Source organism: Topomyia yanbarensis, chromosome 3 (genome assembly GCF_030247195.1).
Source record: "Topomyia yanbarensis strain Yona2022 chromosome 3, ASM3024719v1, whole genome shotgun sequence".
NCBI classification, from domain to species: domain Eukaryota; kingdom Metazoa; phylum Arthropoda; class Insecta; order Diptera; family Culicidae; genus Topomyia; species Topomyia yanbarensis.
Genome location: NC_080672.1, coordinates 418,750,562 through 418,764,979, shown reverse-complemented (window position 1 = coordinate 418,764,979; position 14,418 = coordinate 418,750,562). Strand labels below are relative to the sequence as shown.

The 14,418-nt window shown below is 40.0% G+C and overlaps 1 protein-coding gene across 2 annotated transcripts; it reads right to left on the bottom strand.

Annotated features, from left to right (window-relative positions):
* Positions 1-1,598: 1,598 nt before the first annotated feature.
* Positions 1,599-9,786, bottom strand: LOC131688639 (polyserase-2-like). Of its 2 annotated transcripts, XM_058973045.1 has the most exons (7): positions 9,725-9,786; positions 8,439-9,486; positions 8,140-8,370; positions 8,012-8,085; positions 7,871-7,959; positions 7,584-7,810; positions 1,599-7,521 (listed from the first exon to the last, which is right to left on the bottom strand). In XM_058973045.1, exons 2-7 carry the CDS (start codon positions 9,151-9,153, stop codon positions 7,001-7,003), a joined length of 1,857 nt encoding a protein of 618 aa, XP_058829028.1. In that variant the 5' UTR covers positions 9,154-9,486; positions 9,725-9,786; the 3' UTR covers positions 1,599-7,000. The 2 variants fall into 2 exon arrangements, with proteins under 2 accessions (XP_058829028.1, XP_058829027.1); XM_058973044.1 differs by having other exon boundaries at positions 8,439-9,781.
* Between the last annotated feature and the right edge of the window lie 4,632 nt (positions 9,787-14,418).

Here is a 14,418-nt window from a genome sequence, read left to right as displayed (position 1 = left end):
GTGCAGTGTACATTAAATGTGTACAATTTACGAAAGCTTTCGTTCACCATACGGCCATTCTTGTTCATGAAATGAACGAAACTTACTATTTACAATGCACGAAAATACTTCGTTGCAGGAAACGACGAATGAATTCGTGCATTGGATGATTCATTATATTCACGAATTTATATTATCAGTGCATCGTACATCCCATTCCAAAGTGTTGGACAGAGAATGGAGCCCTGAGTAACACCCGCTGTGACTCGCGTTGCCTTCTGCCTTTTTGTTCGTCTGGTACAGCAGTGTTCTACTCTGGAAGTAGCTCTTCAGGATCTGGCTCATTCTTTTATGCCACGCTGCGGCATTGGTCTATACGAGCCTGAATGGCCCGGTGACTTCCCTGACTTTGGCAGCAACATCAGCTTCTGCACCTTCCTCATTTCGGGGATTAGCATCGTCTAAAGACTTCAGCAGTAGCATCCTGAACATGTCCAGATATGCCAGTATCGCAGCTTTCAGCGCCACGGTTGGTATTCCATCCGGACCGGGGGTTTTCTTTGATTTTAGTCACATCGACGCGTCTTTGAGCTCGTCGTTAGTCACTTGCCATTCGACTGTGTTACCTGCTCCTTCTTCGCCGTACGGTGTCGGTGACCAGGTTGTTGAATCGTGATTCGGGAAGAGACCCTCAACGATTATCTTTAGCTTACCCGGGCATATTTCAGCTGGAGTCGACGGACCCTCGTCTTCGTTATGTCGACTCAGTACGCATCCCCCAGGGATTGGCGTTTATTTCTCAGCACAGCTACTTATGGCAATTGGCTTGCTAAGCTTGATCTCCTGTTTTAAAGAGTTCTTCTAGATACATCGCTTGCGCTCCTCTCTCACTCTCCGATCTTGCGCTCTGAGCCCGCCATCTGGCTCTAAGACAAACAGCGTGTAGCATACTGAGTTGCTCATTTAACCAGTAAGCTGCACGCCGTCTACTGCATGGCTGCATGGTTTTCGTGACATTGTAACGTCACAAGCCGTCACAATCCTTCTTGTTAGGCGTCAGCCGTATCAACGTACTTGATTCCGTTGTTCGCCGAAGTAATTCAACAAAGAGGTTTTCGTTAAAGGCTTTCGTCTTCCACTTTAGCTTGCTGCCCGTCCTTCTTCGTGCTGCAGCAGGGTTCCATTGACCAATGCGGTAGCGAATCGCCTGGTGGTCGCTAAGGGGATACATCTCGCACACTCTCCAGTCCATGTTCGCCATCAGTCAAGGACAACAGAATGTGGCGAAATTTTTCTCGGTACCGATATCCGTTTCGAAAACCATTAAGCTACTAGCTCCTCGCTTCGCCGCGATCTACTTATTATAGTCCTCGGCGGTTGAGCTAGCCTCCACAACTTGCCGACAGATAGGTGCCGAGTCTGCAGTCAATTTTCACTACAAGGAAATATTTTCACAAGATAACTTTTGCAAATGAAACTTTGAGAACTTTATTTAAAATATTAGGCATATTTTTGTTTAACATATTCAATTTTTTCAAATTTCTCCAAAAATTTTCGGGGGGGGTTTCGTCCCCAAAACCCCCCCCCCGCTACTACGCCACTGGTAAGGACATGGCCAGGCGTGCAGCGAACTATACTATTTTAGAAAAAGATCTGCCCGTATCAGCCACCCATGATGAGTGCGGGCGTTTTTGCTATGCTATGCTATCTTCCGTGTACAGGACAGCATTGCAATCGGTTGATAAGAGTTATGGTCGGAGGCTGGTTTTTCTGGTTTTTGGATGGCGATGATGCTGACTTGTCTCCAATCGTGTGGGACAATGTTATTTTCAGGAAAGTTAATAAATTCAACAAGCGTTTGTTGGCGGATTCTAGCAGATTTTTAAACCGCGGTGCGGTAGATCGGTTTTGCACTCGTCGGGCGGTACACAGTGGGGCAGTGTACTGGAAAATTATTGTCTTCAGCGAAGTATTTTGGTTTTGATCTAGATTAGTAGAAGCTGATCCAGATCAGTTGTATCTTGTGACAGAAGCGTCCCATCAAAAATCTTTCTTCAGTCAATACAATTTAAATATAGTATTGACGTTTTTGATGCATACACCAAAGATACTTTTATTTTATAACAAATGACATTTAAAAAAATATCTCGAAAAAATGAAGACATTCATCCTCCAGTATACATACCTAGAGCGGTAGAGGTTCCTGCCTCACTGTGCGGTACTCCTCATTGATGTTTCTTTTGTTAACCCGTCAACGAACTGCCGCCAATAGTTGCGGAGGTAGCTCTTGTTTTGTTTTTGTCGGATGTCACTGTCGCGTAGTTCTTCCAATCGATGTTTCGTGTGAGGCCATACGAGGCATTGATTAATTCCGATGGTCTTCAAATTATGATTGGCTGGTGATTGCTATCGTGGGTATCAGAGATTACCTTCCACGTGCAATCGAACTGTAGCGATGTCCGTGTGATTTCTCCCCTGATTAAGATGGTTACGTTGAAATTTTCGCAAAGATCTTGGATTGATGTTGAACTGTATTCATCGTGAAGACATCCCCTCACCGTACCGTGGGACTTGAAGTCTCGTAGAACTACTTGCGATGTCAGCAGGTATTCCGTGATATTACGAAGCGTTCGGTGCCCTACCGAGACTCTTGGAGCAATATAGATAGAAGCAATATAAAGCTATTTGCCATTGATTTTAACTAGACAAGAGATGACTTCAATGCCTTGTGTCGAGGTGAGGTTATTTAATTGCAAGAATAGCACTTTTTGATCCTCAAAAGTACTACTCCATAGAAATCTTCTCAACCCAACCGAGTGATATAAAAATCGAAGAAGTTGCGGTCTATTGTTGCACTAAACCATGTTTCATACAATGTAAATGGGTCACATTACAAAATATAATTTTTTTTTAAAGAACTGATTTTAGGGATGATTCTTTTGCAGTTCCACTGACTGTAAAACAGTGATCAAATCCCTTCGACTTCGTTCGACGAATCAGCCATCGAAGGATACGATCGCAGCGAGGAGGGGCCATTTAGCAGTCAACTGCTTCTAAAATGTTCTCACTATAGGGTGAACAGTTAGCAGAAGGTAGAAGTTTAAGGGGATTAGTAACATTGGAAGCAGCGATAATCTGGTTCGCGGAGTCAGATATTTTTAATAGTCCAGTACTCCCATCCCTCAGTAGATCATGATGAGCGAGACCTGTCTCGGATACTGCCCCCTTTATTCCTACGTCCCGAGCCGGAATATAAATCCTGTAATCTTCTTCGACGAGAAGTGACTATGAAATAATATCACTTGTATCGGATACTTATCATTTGCGGTGACACAGCTCCGATCGAAGGTTCGGAAACGAATAACCCATTTCGCATTGACACAAGGTGCAAGTTTGCGAATGGAAAAATCACACTGTAGAGAACCAGTATTCCTACCAGAAAACAAAGTTTGGTGAAATTTCGTGTTACGTGATAGCCGTCACATCACGAAGCGAGTACGAGCAGGGTTGCCACTATTTTTCAAAGAAAATCTTCCATTTCAAGTAAAAATGTTTTTGGTCTTCATAGAACGTGCATCAATAGATATTTTTAAAATTTAGGAGAATATGACCCCAATTTCTAAAATTTGTGTGGAACAGCTTCTATAATTTAAAAATCTGGCAGAATGAGCGGTTTGCCTTTTTATCTGGAAGTTGCATAAAACTCTAGCTGTGATAAATCTGCCACAATGGCATCCCTGAGTACGAGTAGCATAAAATTTTAGTTCTAACTCTTACATGGTTCCTGAAGAGGGCCATCAGGGCCGGCGGATGACGAGGGTTGTATTGATCCGTGTGAGTAATTACTCACTCAAAACTTCGAGGAGACTTATAATTTGAAAACTGTCACGCACGTATCTCGCACCCAAATTGCTATCACTGTATTTTCTGTTGAAATTTTGGGTGAAATTGGTTCAAGTGCATCATATCGTCCACTGCTGCTTCCTTAGTCGCTATTGGAGAGGATTTCTCCTCCCAAGGAGGTATCAGCTTTATGAATGGATACACTAGGCTAGGGCCAGAGGCTACGGGGTCTTTTAGATCCCACGCTATTTTAAAATATGGAATTATTCTTGTGAAACACGATCGATTTAGGATGTTCAAAAGTTTAATGTGATTAACATATTTTACCATGATATTCTACGTTTCTAACTCCAAATTTCTCCGCATACAGAGCATCACCACTTCCGTTTGCTGTGAATGTTGTTGAATATAATCGTTTACATTCTACACTGGCTAAATTATAGGGTTCTTAAACGAGCCACCCCCATGCTTCAGCAGAATCGCGCAAACCAAACTCTTCTCGCTGACCACGCCATCGATCTCAACTTCAACTGTAGGTACTTACAGGCGATATGCCTTCGAAAAAGGATCGTCGCTAGTAATGTAATCTATTTGTTTTACACTGATTACCAAGAAGGATTTATTAAGGTGAATCTTTGATATTTCGGTCACAGTCGAATTTCGTTGTGTGAGCGCTTTTTTTATTCGACACGGAAGAAACCCACAAGGGGCATGAATGAGGACCATAGATATAATTTCAAGCCGAGGAATCGATTTTATTTCAACATCCATTTGAGCGTATGGGGGATCTTACCTATGAAAAAAAACTCATTTTTAAACGAGCCAAGAGAATTACAACAGAAATGAAGGAATCGGAGGGCGCGTTCGACGCCAATGAGTTGGATTGCATAAGAAACCGGTTAGACCTTCTACTGTTGAATGTGACTTCTGAATAATATTGAGTTTTGTTTCAAAAGCCCTACTTCAGTGCACGTGTGTTTAAGTACACTGAGAATCGGCTGCAAAGTCAGTTGAAACAGTAGCTCCAGTGCCGCAACGCAATGTAGTATCAAGGCTTTGCTTTGATTATTGATTGTGGGGGCATGTTTCTTTTCAAATTCCCTGTTTTGTGAGCGAACCGTTTAAATATATTTTGTACAACGTAAATTAAACACGATAGTTTCTCTGTGGTTAGTTGTCCAGTATTCACTCGCACTGAGTGCATATCACCGACACTCTAGAGATAACTTCACCATCTGTACCCAACAAAACGACCTTCAACAGCAAGGAATGTGACGTGACCAACGGCTGACGTGAGCAGAGATTTTTCATGAGACAGTATATTCCGGGCAGAGCCGTCAATCGGAAGCACCTTAGTGACTCAATCAAACGCGGTGAGGTTATAAATAGAGATACCGCGTGTCCGTTTCAATCATTAGTTGTGCGCATGCCAAGCGGGCAACATCGTGACTATAATGTCCGGACGGTACAATGAGCGGTGGCATTAGCCCGCATACGGTTAAACTGTGTACGAATTTTTCGGATGCTGGTACCACTTGGGCTATGGATTGACTTGAACACTGCAACGTGCGACTTGTAAATTTGCGTTGGGATAAAATAACTTATTTGGAAGTTGCATTCCAAAATGTTCTCGGCGGTTTGTAGGCACATAGGGTAATACACCTATAGGCTCACACGTTTCACATTTCGGATATACGTGATGCGTTGTTTATCACTAAGGTATCTGACAACGTACTTCTGTAGGTATATCTAAACCACGGGCGGACTGAACTGGAGCTGCGCATACTGAAAGGCGGGTGTTAGTTGCAGATTTTAATGAGCGAGGAAATTGAGTTATGTTAAAGTAGTTTTAGATTTAAATTGTTTTGAAAAAGTTGCGAAGTTAATCTATGGCAATTCTTGGTAGTCAACCCAAAATTAATGCCATCTGACGTAGAGAAAGCACTGATTGGTTTTTATTTGTTGATTATTTTGAGCCCCGTTCTTGATAACCGGAAGGATCAATGTGTAGATGTACTTGAAAAAATGCCTTCAAACGAGTCTACTTCCACTTCTGAGATCTCACGATAGTTCTACGCTTTCTCGGCCGAATATAATCTCGTGTCATTACTCGAAAGATATTCTGGAGTGGTGCAAGGCAAAGAAGACTAACTTCATGCCAAATGATCTTAATCCCTCAAACACACCGGAATTACTGCCAATTAAAAAATAATGGGCCATCACAGTGCAGGTCATCCAGAAGCATCACAAGGTTGTGAAATCAAAAGGAAAAAATCGATCTCCACTTAATACAAGCCGGCCCAAACCTTCAACAAGACCTTATGAGCAGTGTTAGGCGGAAGGTACGTGCATTTGGAATTTGCTATGATATCGAATAAAACGACTACGGAAAAAAATATTAAAATGCCACCCTATGCTTATCTTACTACCCACTGGGGCTGAAAGTTAATCGCCGACCCTGGCGGCCATTTGTTTTCGGCACGTTTATTGCGGATCCGGTGAGCCAGTCAATGTCTTTCTGCGTGATGGTCAGTCATTTGTCGTGAATGGTGCATTAATTAGTGTCTTTGAACAAACCAAACAGATAGGCCTCGCTAGCTTCTTGGAGGACCATTGCCAAGAGCTAAATCCGCTTTGAAATCCTGCGCAATACCACGAACCAAGTGCTGACATGGAAGCAGCGTATTTGACTTTTGGTAGCGACAAGAACGTGTGCACGAATGTTGAAAAAATCCTACATGCCAGCTATGGACGGGTACAACAAAGCAATAATATTTTCGCTCGCCGCGCGGTTTGTAGATATATGTAAAAAAAATATATAAATAGTTATTTATAGCAATTCTACGGAATTAGTAACAAAATTATTGCACATATTCCCATTGAGGTAGTGCCAAAATTTAGTTATCTCATTCAGTACAATGGATGTTGTTCCCGTTAAAAAAAAATCGGGTGATATCAGGTCGAAAAATTTGAAGCGGGGCTCCTATATCGAAACGAAAGAAATGTCTCCTTCACAGCCGGGGACATTCCTTAAAATATCGAATAAGGCCACCGACAGGAAATGGAAAGTAAATACAGAGCTTTTACCAAGTCTGTTACACCTTATTTATCAGTACCACCATAACTAGTATTCAACACAAACTGCAAAAGAATACTCGCACGATCAACTTAACTAACTCTACGTTGTGTTAAGGTTCAGAAAAGGATGGTCTGGAAAGACGAATTCTCGATTCGTGAACAATCGTTCAGTTGATGCCTTGGACTCAGTAGTGAATGTTGAGATGCTTCCAACCGTCGTGCTTACTGGATCCTCTAATGGAGCCATAGTGACCGCAGGAATTTCGGTCAAATCCTTCTCCCCCGCATCCGGTGTTTTCTCTCCCCAGATAACCTTTTCCAACCAATCCAAATGATGTGACACCCGAGCGTACAAATCCAGTGGCTCCGTTCTGGTTAAGATTTCCGTAGAAGTAGCTATTTGCACACCCAACAGGTTAAACATGCAGGTGCGGGTACTCATCGTTTGCAGGGCTGCTCCAGGAAGCCGCACACTCTCCGTTCGTTCCGGATCGGTATTGAGCACACATATTTCCCCATCCGATACTCCATCGCTGACTTTCCAGAAACGTTCCATTTGGTTGCAGTTCCCTTTGGCGACCACTCGGTTCTCTATGCTTTCGATCGGTTCTTGTCTGTCATCTGCAATTAAAGTGAATCGGATGGAATGACGTTTCTAGACAATATTTATGTAGCGATCCTACAAGCACCGACGTGTCCCGTTACTAGTAACGTTTCGTACAGATTCTCCGTCCAATTATTGGCCAAACAAGCCGGAAGAATTGCGGGGGAAAATCGAATTGTATCGGCCAGTTTGATCAGTGCAAGATCATTATAAGCCATTCTGTTTTTATACTTAGGATGGCAAGTTACGTTCTGGATCAAGTATTCTGCGAATCCTATACGAACTTTCTCCGGTTTGAAACTAGCGCTGAAAGAACACAAAGTAGTTTTATGTACTGTTTCATGAAGAAAAATAGCATATACGCACCTACGGCAATGACACGGAAACAGAACATAATCTTCACTTACGAGGATCCCGGAACAAGCAGTCAATGATCCTTCGTAAATGATAGTTACCTAAAGAAAAAATTCAATTATATTTACGACAGTCTTAACTTTTCAAAATTACCGAATGAGGACTTCTTGAGTTGTAACAAATCCCATTACCTCGCTTTTTCGCAATGCTCTTGTACCTGTCGCATTCTGAAAAAAGTAGCATGTTAAACAACAAACTTTGACTAATCGCATTCTACATACCACTTTCACTGATACGTTTCTCAACTGGTTTCACAATTTCACCATCCGTTCGGGTCAAGTTTTTAATCCACGGAAGATAGTAACCAACATTGGCGAATACAATAAACTTCGAAGTGTCGCATCTACTATTTTCGTCCATTCCGGAAAAGGAAACGATCCCCTTCAGCACGAATCGATCCCCTTCGCTGAAGTACATTCCACCTCCACTGTCCCCTTTGCAGACACTTGTACCTTAAAAATTATTTCCCTAAAATTTGGTGAAAAAGGCTTAAAAACATTCGCTGGCTGAAATCACTCACCATTCCGATCACCGGCACAAAACACCCCTTGGTTCAAGAATCGCCCAAACAACACCGGATCAGCCTCGACACACTGCAGATGACTCACCACCGGCATCTGTGCCGTACGCAGCAAACGAGGAAGTGTTCCATTTTCCAACTGTCCCCATCCGGTGACCCAACCTCGATTCCCTTCCAGCGTTCTCACGTCATCACCAGCCCCTGCATCCAAACATATCGGAATCACGTAATCGGAATATTTCACCTCCGAACTCAGTACCAGCAAAGCAATATCATTCCGATTGAGTTCGAACTCAGGATGCACGTGCACCACACTGACATTCATCACTTGGACATGCTCCGGTAGTTCCCGTAGATCATGCAGCCCAATATGCACCGACAGTTCAACCGGTTTCATCGGATACCCGTTGGATCGAACGACACAGTGTGCCGAGGTTAGCACGTGACGTTCGTCCACCAAAGTCCCACCACATCGGTACCCGCTGCCAGCGGAATTGCGATGGAAAAGGCCCACATGCCAAGGCCATTGTCCCAACTCTGCTATCCATCCGTGGTGGACCAGCTGAACACCGAAACGTTTGCGAATTCCACACTGGTACAGAGCGTTATTGGAATGAGCTAGTAGAAGTGGGATCGCGGAGATGATTGCCAGTACAACTGGCGCGATCATTGTTTTAATTCGAAATGATCCTCTCGATTGTGATGATGGGTGCATAACTGATAGAAAAGCGACGCCGTAAGCTTTCTGAGAAACCGGCACCGATAAGGGAACTCACACCCCTCTTTGTCGGTGGTTGTAGAGTATGCAGTTGTTATTGTTTTCTGTCTATAGTGGCGTAGTTGCCACGCCGGTTTTTGTTTTTAGTTGATAACAGAGTGTCTATAAAAGTATAATCAGCATCGATCGATTCACGAATAAGCCAAAGAATAGTTTTATAAAACGTGAACTTGATAAAACTTTCATAAACGTGCACTTGGTTTTTATAGTTTTATCATGTTATTTATGCTTGCTATTTTTATCTAATCGAACATTCAGATCATGTTTCTTCTATAAAAGTAACAAATTTTCATCTTATATTGTTTGCACCGCACTAATTTGGACGCATTGTCAGAGATAAGATCTTGGTCTGGTAATTATTTCTAACGCTTTGGTTCAAATGGTGGAATGAAAATTGAGCTATTCATTTCAAATTTGATATTCGTTTAAGAACATCATGAACATTGCCCTAAGCTGTTATTTATTCATCTTATTCTTTTTCTGTTTATTTGTAACGTGAATGTCTCACTTCAGATAGTTTATAACGTGTATAACTGTACACAGGAACTGGTTTTTCTCCGCGGAATTACGCTTCGCGTTGGAAAGCAAAATCTCTTTATTTTTCACAACAATTAACACACCCGTTGAAAGCTACTTACTGGCAGTCACGCTCGCTTGAATGCATGCCAGCTACTATCGGAATACTACCGTTGAGATGCACTTAGATGCTGTAACACACGAACACAGCTGAAGCTTTGTTGTTATTCAAGTATCGCTTCACCTGACCTGAGGTCTCGTGAGAGAATAATCGTTTTTCTACGGCTGACGCAGACGTCATTCACAAATCGATCGAATACGATTAGAACTTTTGTTATCACTCTATCAGCAGGAGTCAGCAAAACTCAGCATAACATTGGAAAGTACGCTACAGCTGACAGAAACAATAACAACTGCGTAGGAGAGACCGAGGTAGTTAACGACAGGGGTAAGTAGGTGGTGCACTTTTTATTTCATTTGAATTAAATATTTTACGTTGTTTCTCGTTGGTTAATATTATTTTTAATTTAGGGTTTGTATGCCTATAATGGACCCTTTGCGTATAATGGACCCCCTGACGATTTTTTGTCAATTATTCCTCATCAATAACTGTTTTTTAACGTATACTGTTGGTTACAAGACAACTTTAAGACTTAGACAGAAATTAGAATGTGATTTTTCACCATAATTCAATACAAAATTGATATTTGCACTCAATTTCAATCCAGCGCAGCTGACACATGGTTTGTAAGTAATTGTTTTACTATTATAAAAAGGATACTTAGCTCAGATGTAAATAAACTACGTATGAAAAAGATATTGTTTTACTGGTTAATACCTAACACTAACACAATCTTTTGTGATGTAGATCTAACAAACTAAGACAATTTAAAATTTATATTGAAATTCTATATTGAAATGTTCTGTCAAAAAAAAAGCCCGATAGCCCGAAAAGACGACGAAAAATTAAATTCTGGAGTAATATTTTAGCAAGTTCGTCGTGCACGGGGTTGCAGAATAATTGCAATTTATTCACTAATATCCTTCTATTGAAAAGTAATAGAATAAATATATTGATTTAGAAAAAAAAAAGGTGGTGCTAAACGTTCAAGAAGCTTTATGAAAATTTGATTTTACGGAATACTAAAATAAATACCGTAAAATGTAGCATTGATTACTGTTTCGAATAACTTTCTTGAAATCAACGAGCTGTAATTAAATTCATTTTTATAGTAAGATAATATAGATCGAAATCTTGTACATATTGCATATATCCAGGCAATTTCATGTCCATTATTGTTACGTCCCAAAATAAAACAGAACTAAAGATTCAAAGTACTTTTATCGAACTTTTTCAGGGAAATAGTAGAAATTAAATAGTTGGGGATTAAATCATGTAAATCATGGGCCCTGTCAGCTAAAAATACTTACGGTTTCTTCAAAACGCTTCAGATATCGTTATACATGAATGTACAAGCAATTGTATGAACTGATCAAAATGATGCAAGAAGTTGTGTCGTTTTCAATTTGTATTTGGTATCTTAAAATATTATTAAATGACAAAATATTCGTTGTCTTTAGACACTGAACATGTTTAGAGCCGACTTGTTAATATTGCAAATGCTTTACTCCACTGTATTGTTGATGGATTGTCATAGATCGACCACCAATCAATTCAGACAAATGCCAATTACAATTTTCGCAAACTTGTGTAAGACTTTCTATAATGCAGACCTCATCACCTTACTCATAAGCGTCATGCAAATCACATCGCTTGATATAAAAGTCATGTTCTCCTTTGAAATCAGCATCAGATCAATTAAAAATTTAATTCATTAGTCAAAGGTCTCGAGTGCCATTGAAATATTTAATGAAAGGAAAGAATTACAAAATTTTGTTATTTTTTTATATTTTATATTTTTCTTACAATGCTGTGCTAAAATTACTCTTGATATTACCAGAAAACTGAAAAAATACAATTTTATGTATTAATTGTTGAATATGCGTATAATGGACCCAGGTCCATAATAGGAAAACGGGTCCATTATAGAGATATGGATACTAGTTCGAAATATCAAATTTTACTAAAGGAATCAAGTTGAAATGCTTTAAATTTGCATTATATTGTTTGAAAGACTTGGTATCATCAATTGATAGAATACTACATTAAAAGTACAAATAGATTTATCCAATTTCTTTGAAATTGTTGGCACCGTCTACTGCGGGGTCCATTACTAGCACATTAACCCTATGTACACTACTAGCTATAAACAAAATGTTTTATTTAACTCGCACCTACAATTTTGTAAAACATATTGAGTTGATCAATAACGGTTACAATATGGAAATCTTAGATTTTCGTTTCAGTTCGTCGAGATCAGAAAATGTCTGTGTGTGCATGTGCGTGCGAATACGTGGATCCAAACCGTAAGTCTTGCTTCCCGTACATGACTATCTTGCTGCTGGCGTCCGTGATAGGTTTTTTTACTTTGAACTGGAGTCGACTGTTTCCAATTTTTAGGTTAGTTGTAAGGCTTTGCAGTCTAATTTTTAAGCAAAAACAAACTATTTTGTCTTCATCCGACGTTTCGGTCCGTTTGGGACCTTTTTCAAGGATTCGATAATTGTTGTTTTGTTGTCAGATCTGTTGTTGTACAACAATGAATTGTCATATGGTTTTTCAGGATCATCTGTTCCGATCGTGTAAAGTCTTATCGAGATCGAAACGCTCGTCTTTTTCCTCTGAATTCGGTTTAGTCAATAACCAATGATAGGAACGTGATCATTTTAACACCGACCTAAATACCCCACCACTATTGCCGGTTTTTTTTTCTGACTGTGCTTTGAAGCTAGCCGAGTGTGAGCCGATCTTCAAATACGGAATGTGTCGTGTAGAGAAAATCGAAACTCGTCTTTATCCACATTGTGATTGCTTTGCTTGATGCGCAATACAATGACAAGCGAAGTACTACACACTTCCAGACAATCCTACGCGTTAATATTTATTGTATTAGAATTGATGAAACATGAGTGCGACGCAGAGAGGATTTGATGGTGTTGGTATTGCCGTTCGGGTTTTGTTGGGACCGTTTTTAGTATTAAACATCTTGCTATTAGTGCATTTTTTCTTATTACCGTAAAGGTATTACGGTCGAGTTTTGTGTGTATTTTTCAGCGAACTTTTAACCAATTTTTACAAATCTGATTTCAAATAAAACATATGATAATTCCATTGAATGCTATTGAATTTCATTCAGTACAGATTTTTGGTTTCCAACTTGGTTATTGCAGTCACATGGGAATTTCTCATATAAACCGGTACAATCAATTAAAATGAACATCAAATTACTTCGATTCGCTGGCCTACAGGGTACGCCAACTGGATGTATCCTTTTTCAACTTTGGACAACTCCGCCATTTTTCAGCCGTTTTTCACTAGTAAACATGTTTTTTTAGGATATTTTATTCTAAACCAGGTTTAGAATACAACGTCTATTAAATAACCACCCCCATTTGATACACAAAAAGCAGCTCTTTTGCGACCATTTTGCATCACAAAAAATGGCGGTGTTGTTCAATGCTGAAATAGGATACATCCAGTTGGCGCACCCTGTAGATCGCTGATGGTGAATCAATGATTCTTGGAATAATTTTCTACTATCGATGATTCCAGAATTCCCGGTTCTGGATATATTCCTGAACTAAACTAATTTCAAAATATGTTAACATAAAGTTAACATTGAACTCACGCCGAACAAGCTAATCAAATATTATATTTTTGTTTGTTTCAAGGGTGTCAGCGTCGACATGTTGCTCATCAGGTTCGTGGCAGTCGTGCACTCATATGTACTTACCAAGTGTAATATGAATATAACAGAGATTTCCATGTTATATTGAACGTTTGAACGCTAGGTGGATTGAAACAGGTTTTTTTTCTTATTTCTCATGTATATGTATTCCTCAAAATCATTCATATTAGTATAATATTCAATTTCACTCAGGAAAAGGTTAGGATTTCACGAATATCAAAGTTCACATTGCTCTACGCTAAATTTATAACTCGGCCAACCAGCCCAGCACAAAATTCGATTAACTTACCCCACTACATATTTCGAGAACAATCACGATTTACGAACACAAAAGTAAGGTTATACTGGAAACCGTTTTACCATTTTGTTGGGTTTTGAATACCCTTTCCAGCGGTGTCACGCTTCTGGAAATCGGATGTAAATTGATTCGCGTTACACATATTACTTTAAAAAATCAAAAATTTACTCATATGCACCAGAAAAACAACAAACGTGCTCCTGTACAAACGACAACACAAAAACACCTGGAATTACGTCGGTACATGGGTGACCTAATACCCCACCAAAATAACTATAGATGTCGCTACTACGCATAATTGCCTTTTCATAAAAGTCACTCGGTCAACTAGCCCCGGTTTCCCCTACGTACCCTCGATAGTACGTACATTTTGCCTCGATAGTACGTGCACATACCATAATTTTTTTGTTTGATGTTGTAAACTTCTACTAAATGGGACAAATTTTATTGAAGTTCTGTAGGCTACATATTGTAGAGAAGTTGTGTGCTTCTCAGAGTAGTTCAGCAAAGTATTTCAAACTCCCATATATGCAGTATTTCAAGTCATAAATTCAACGTGAAAATCTATCAAGTATAAAA

Coding starts and splice junctions, on each gene's coding strand:
- LOC131688639 (XM_058973045.1), bottom strand. CDS start 9,153: ATGCACCCATCATCACAATCGAGAGGATCATTTCGAATTAAAACAATG. Junction 8,371..8,438: donor TTGTGCCGGTGATCGGAATG/GTGAGTGATTTC, acceptor ATAATTTTTAAG/GTACAAGTGTCTGCAAAGGG. Junction 7,811..7,870: donor TTTCCGTGTCATTGCCGTAG/GTGCGTATATGC, acceptor GTGTTCTTTCAG/CGCTAGTTTCAAACCGGAGA.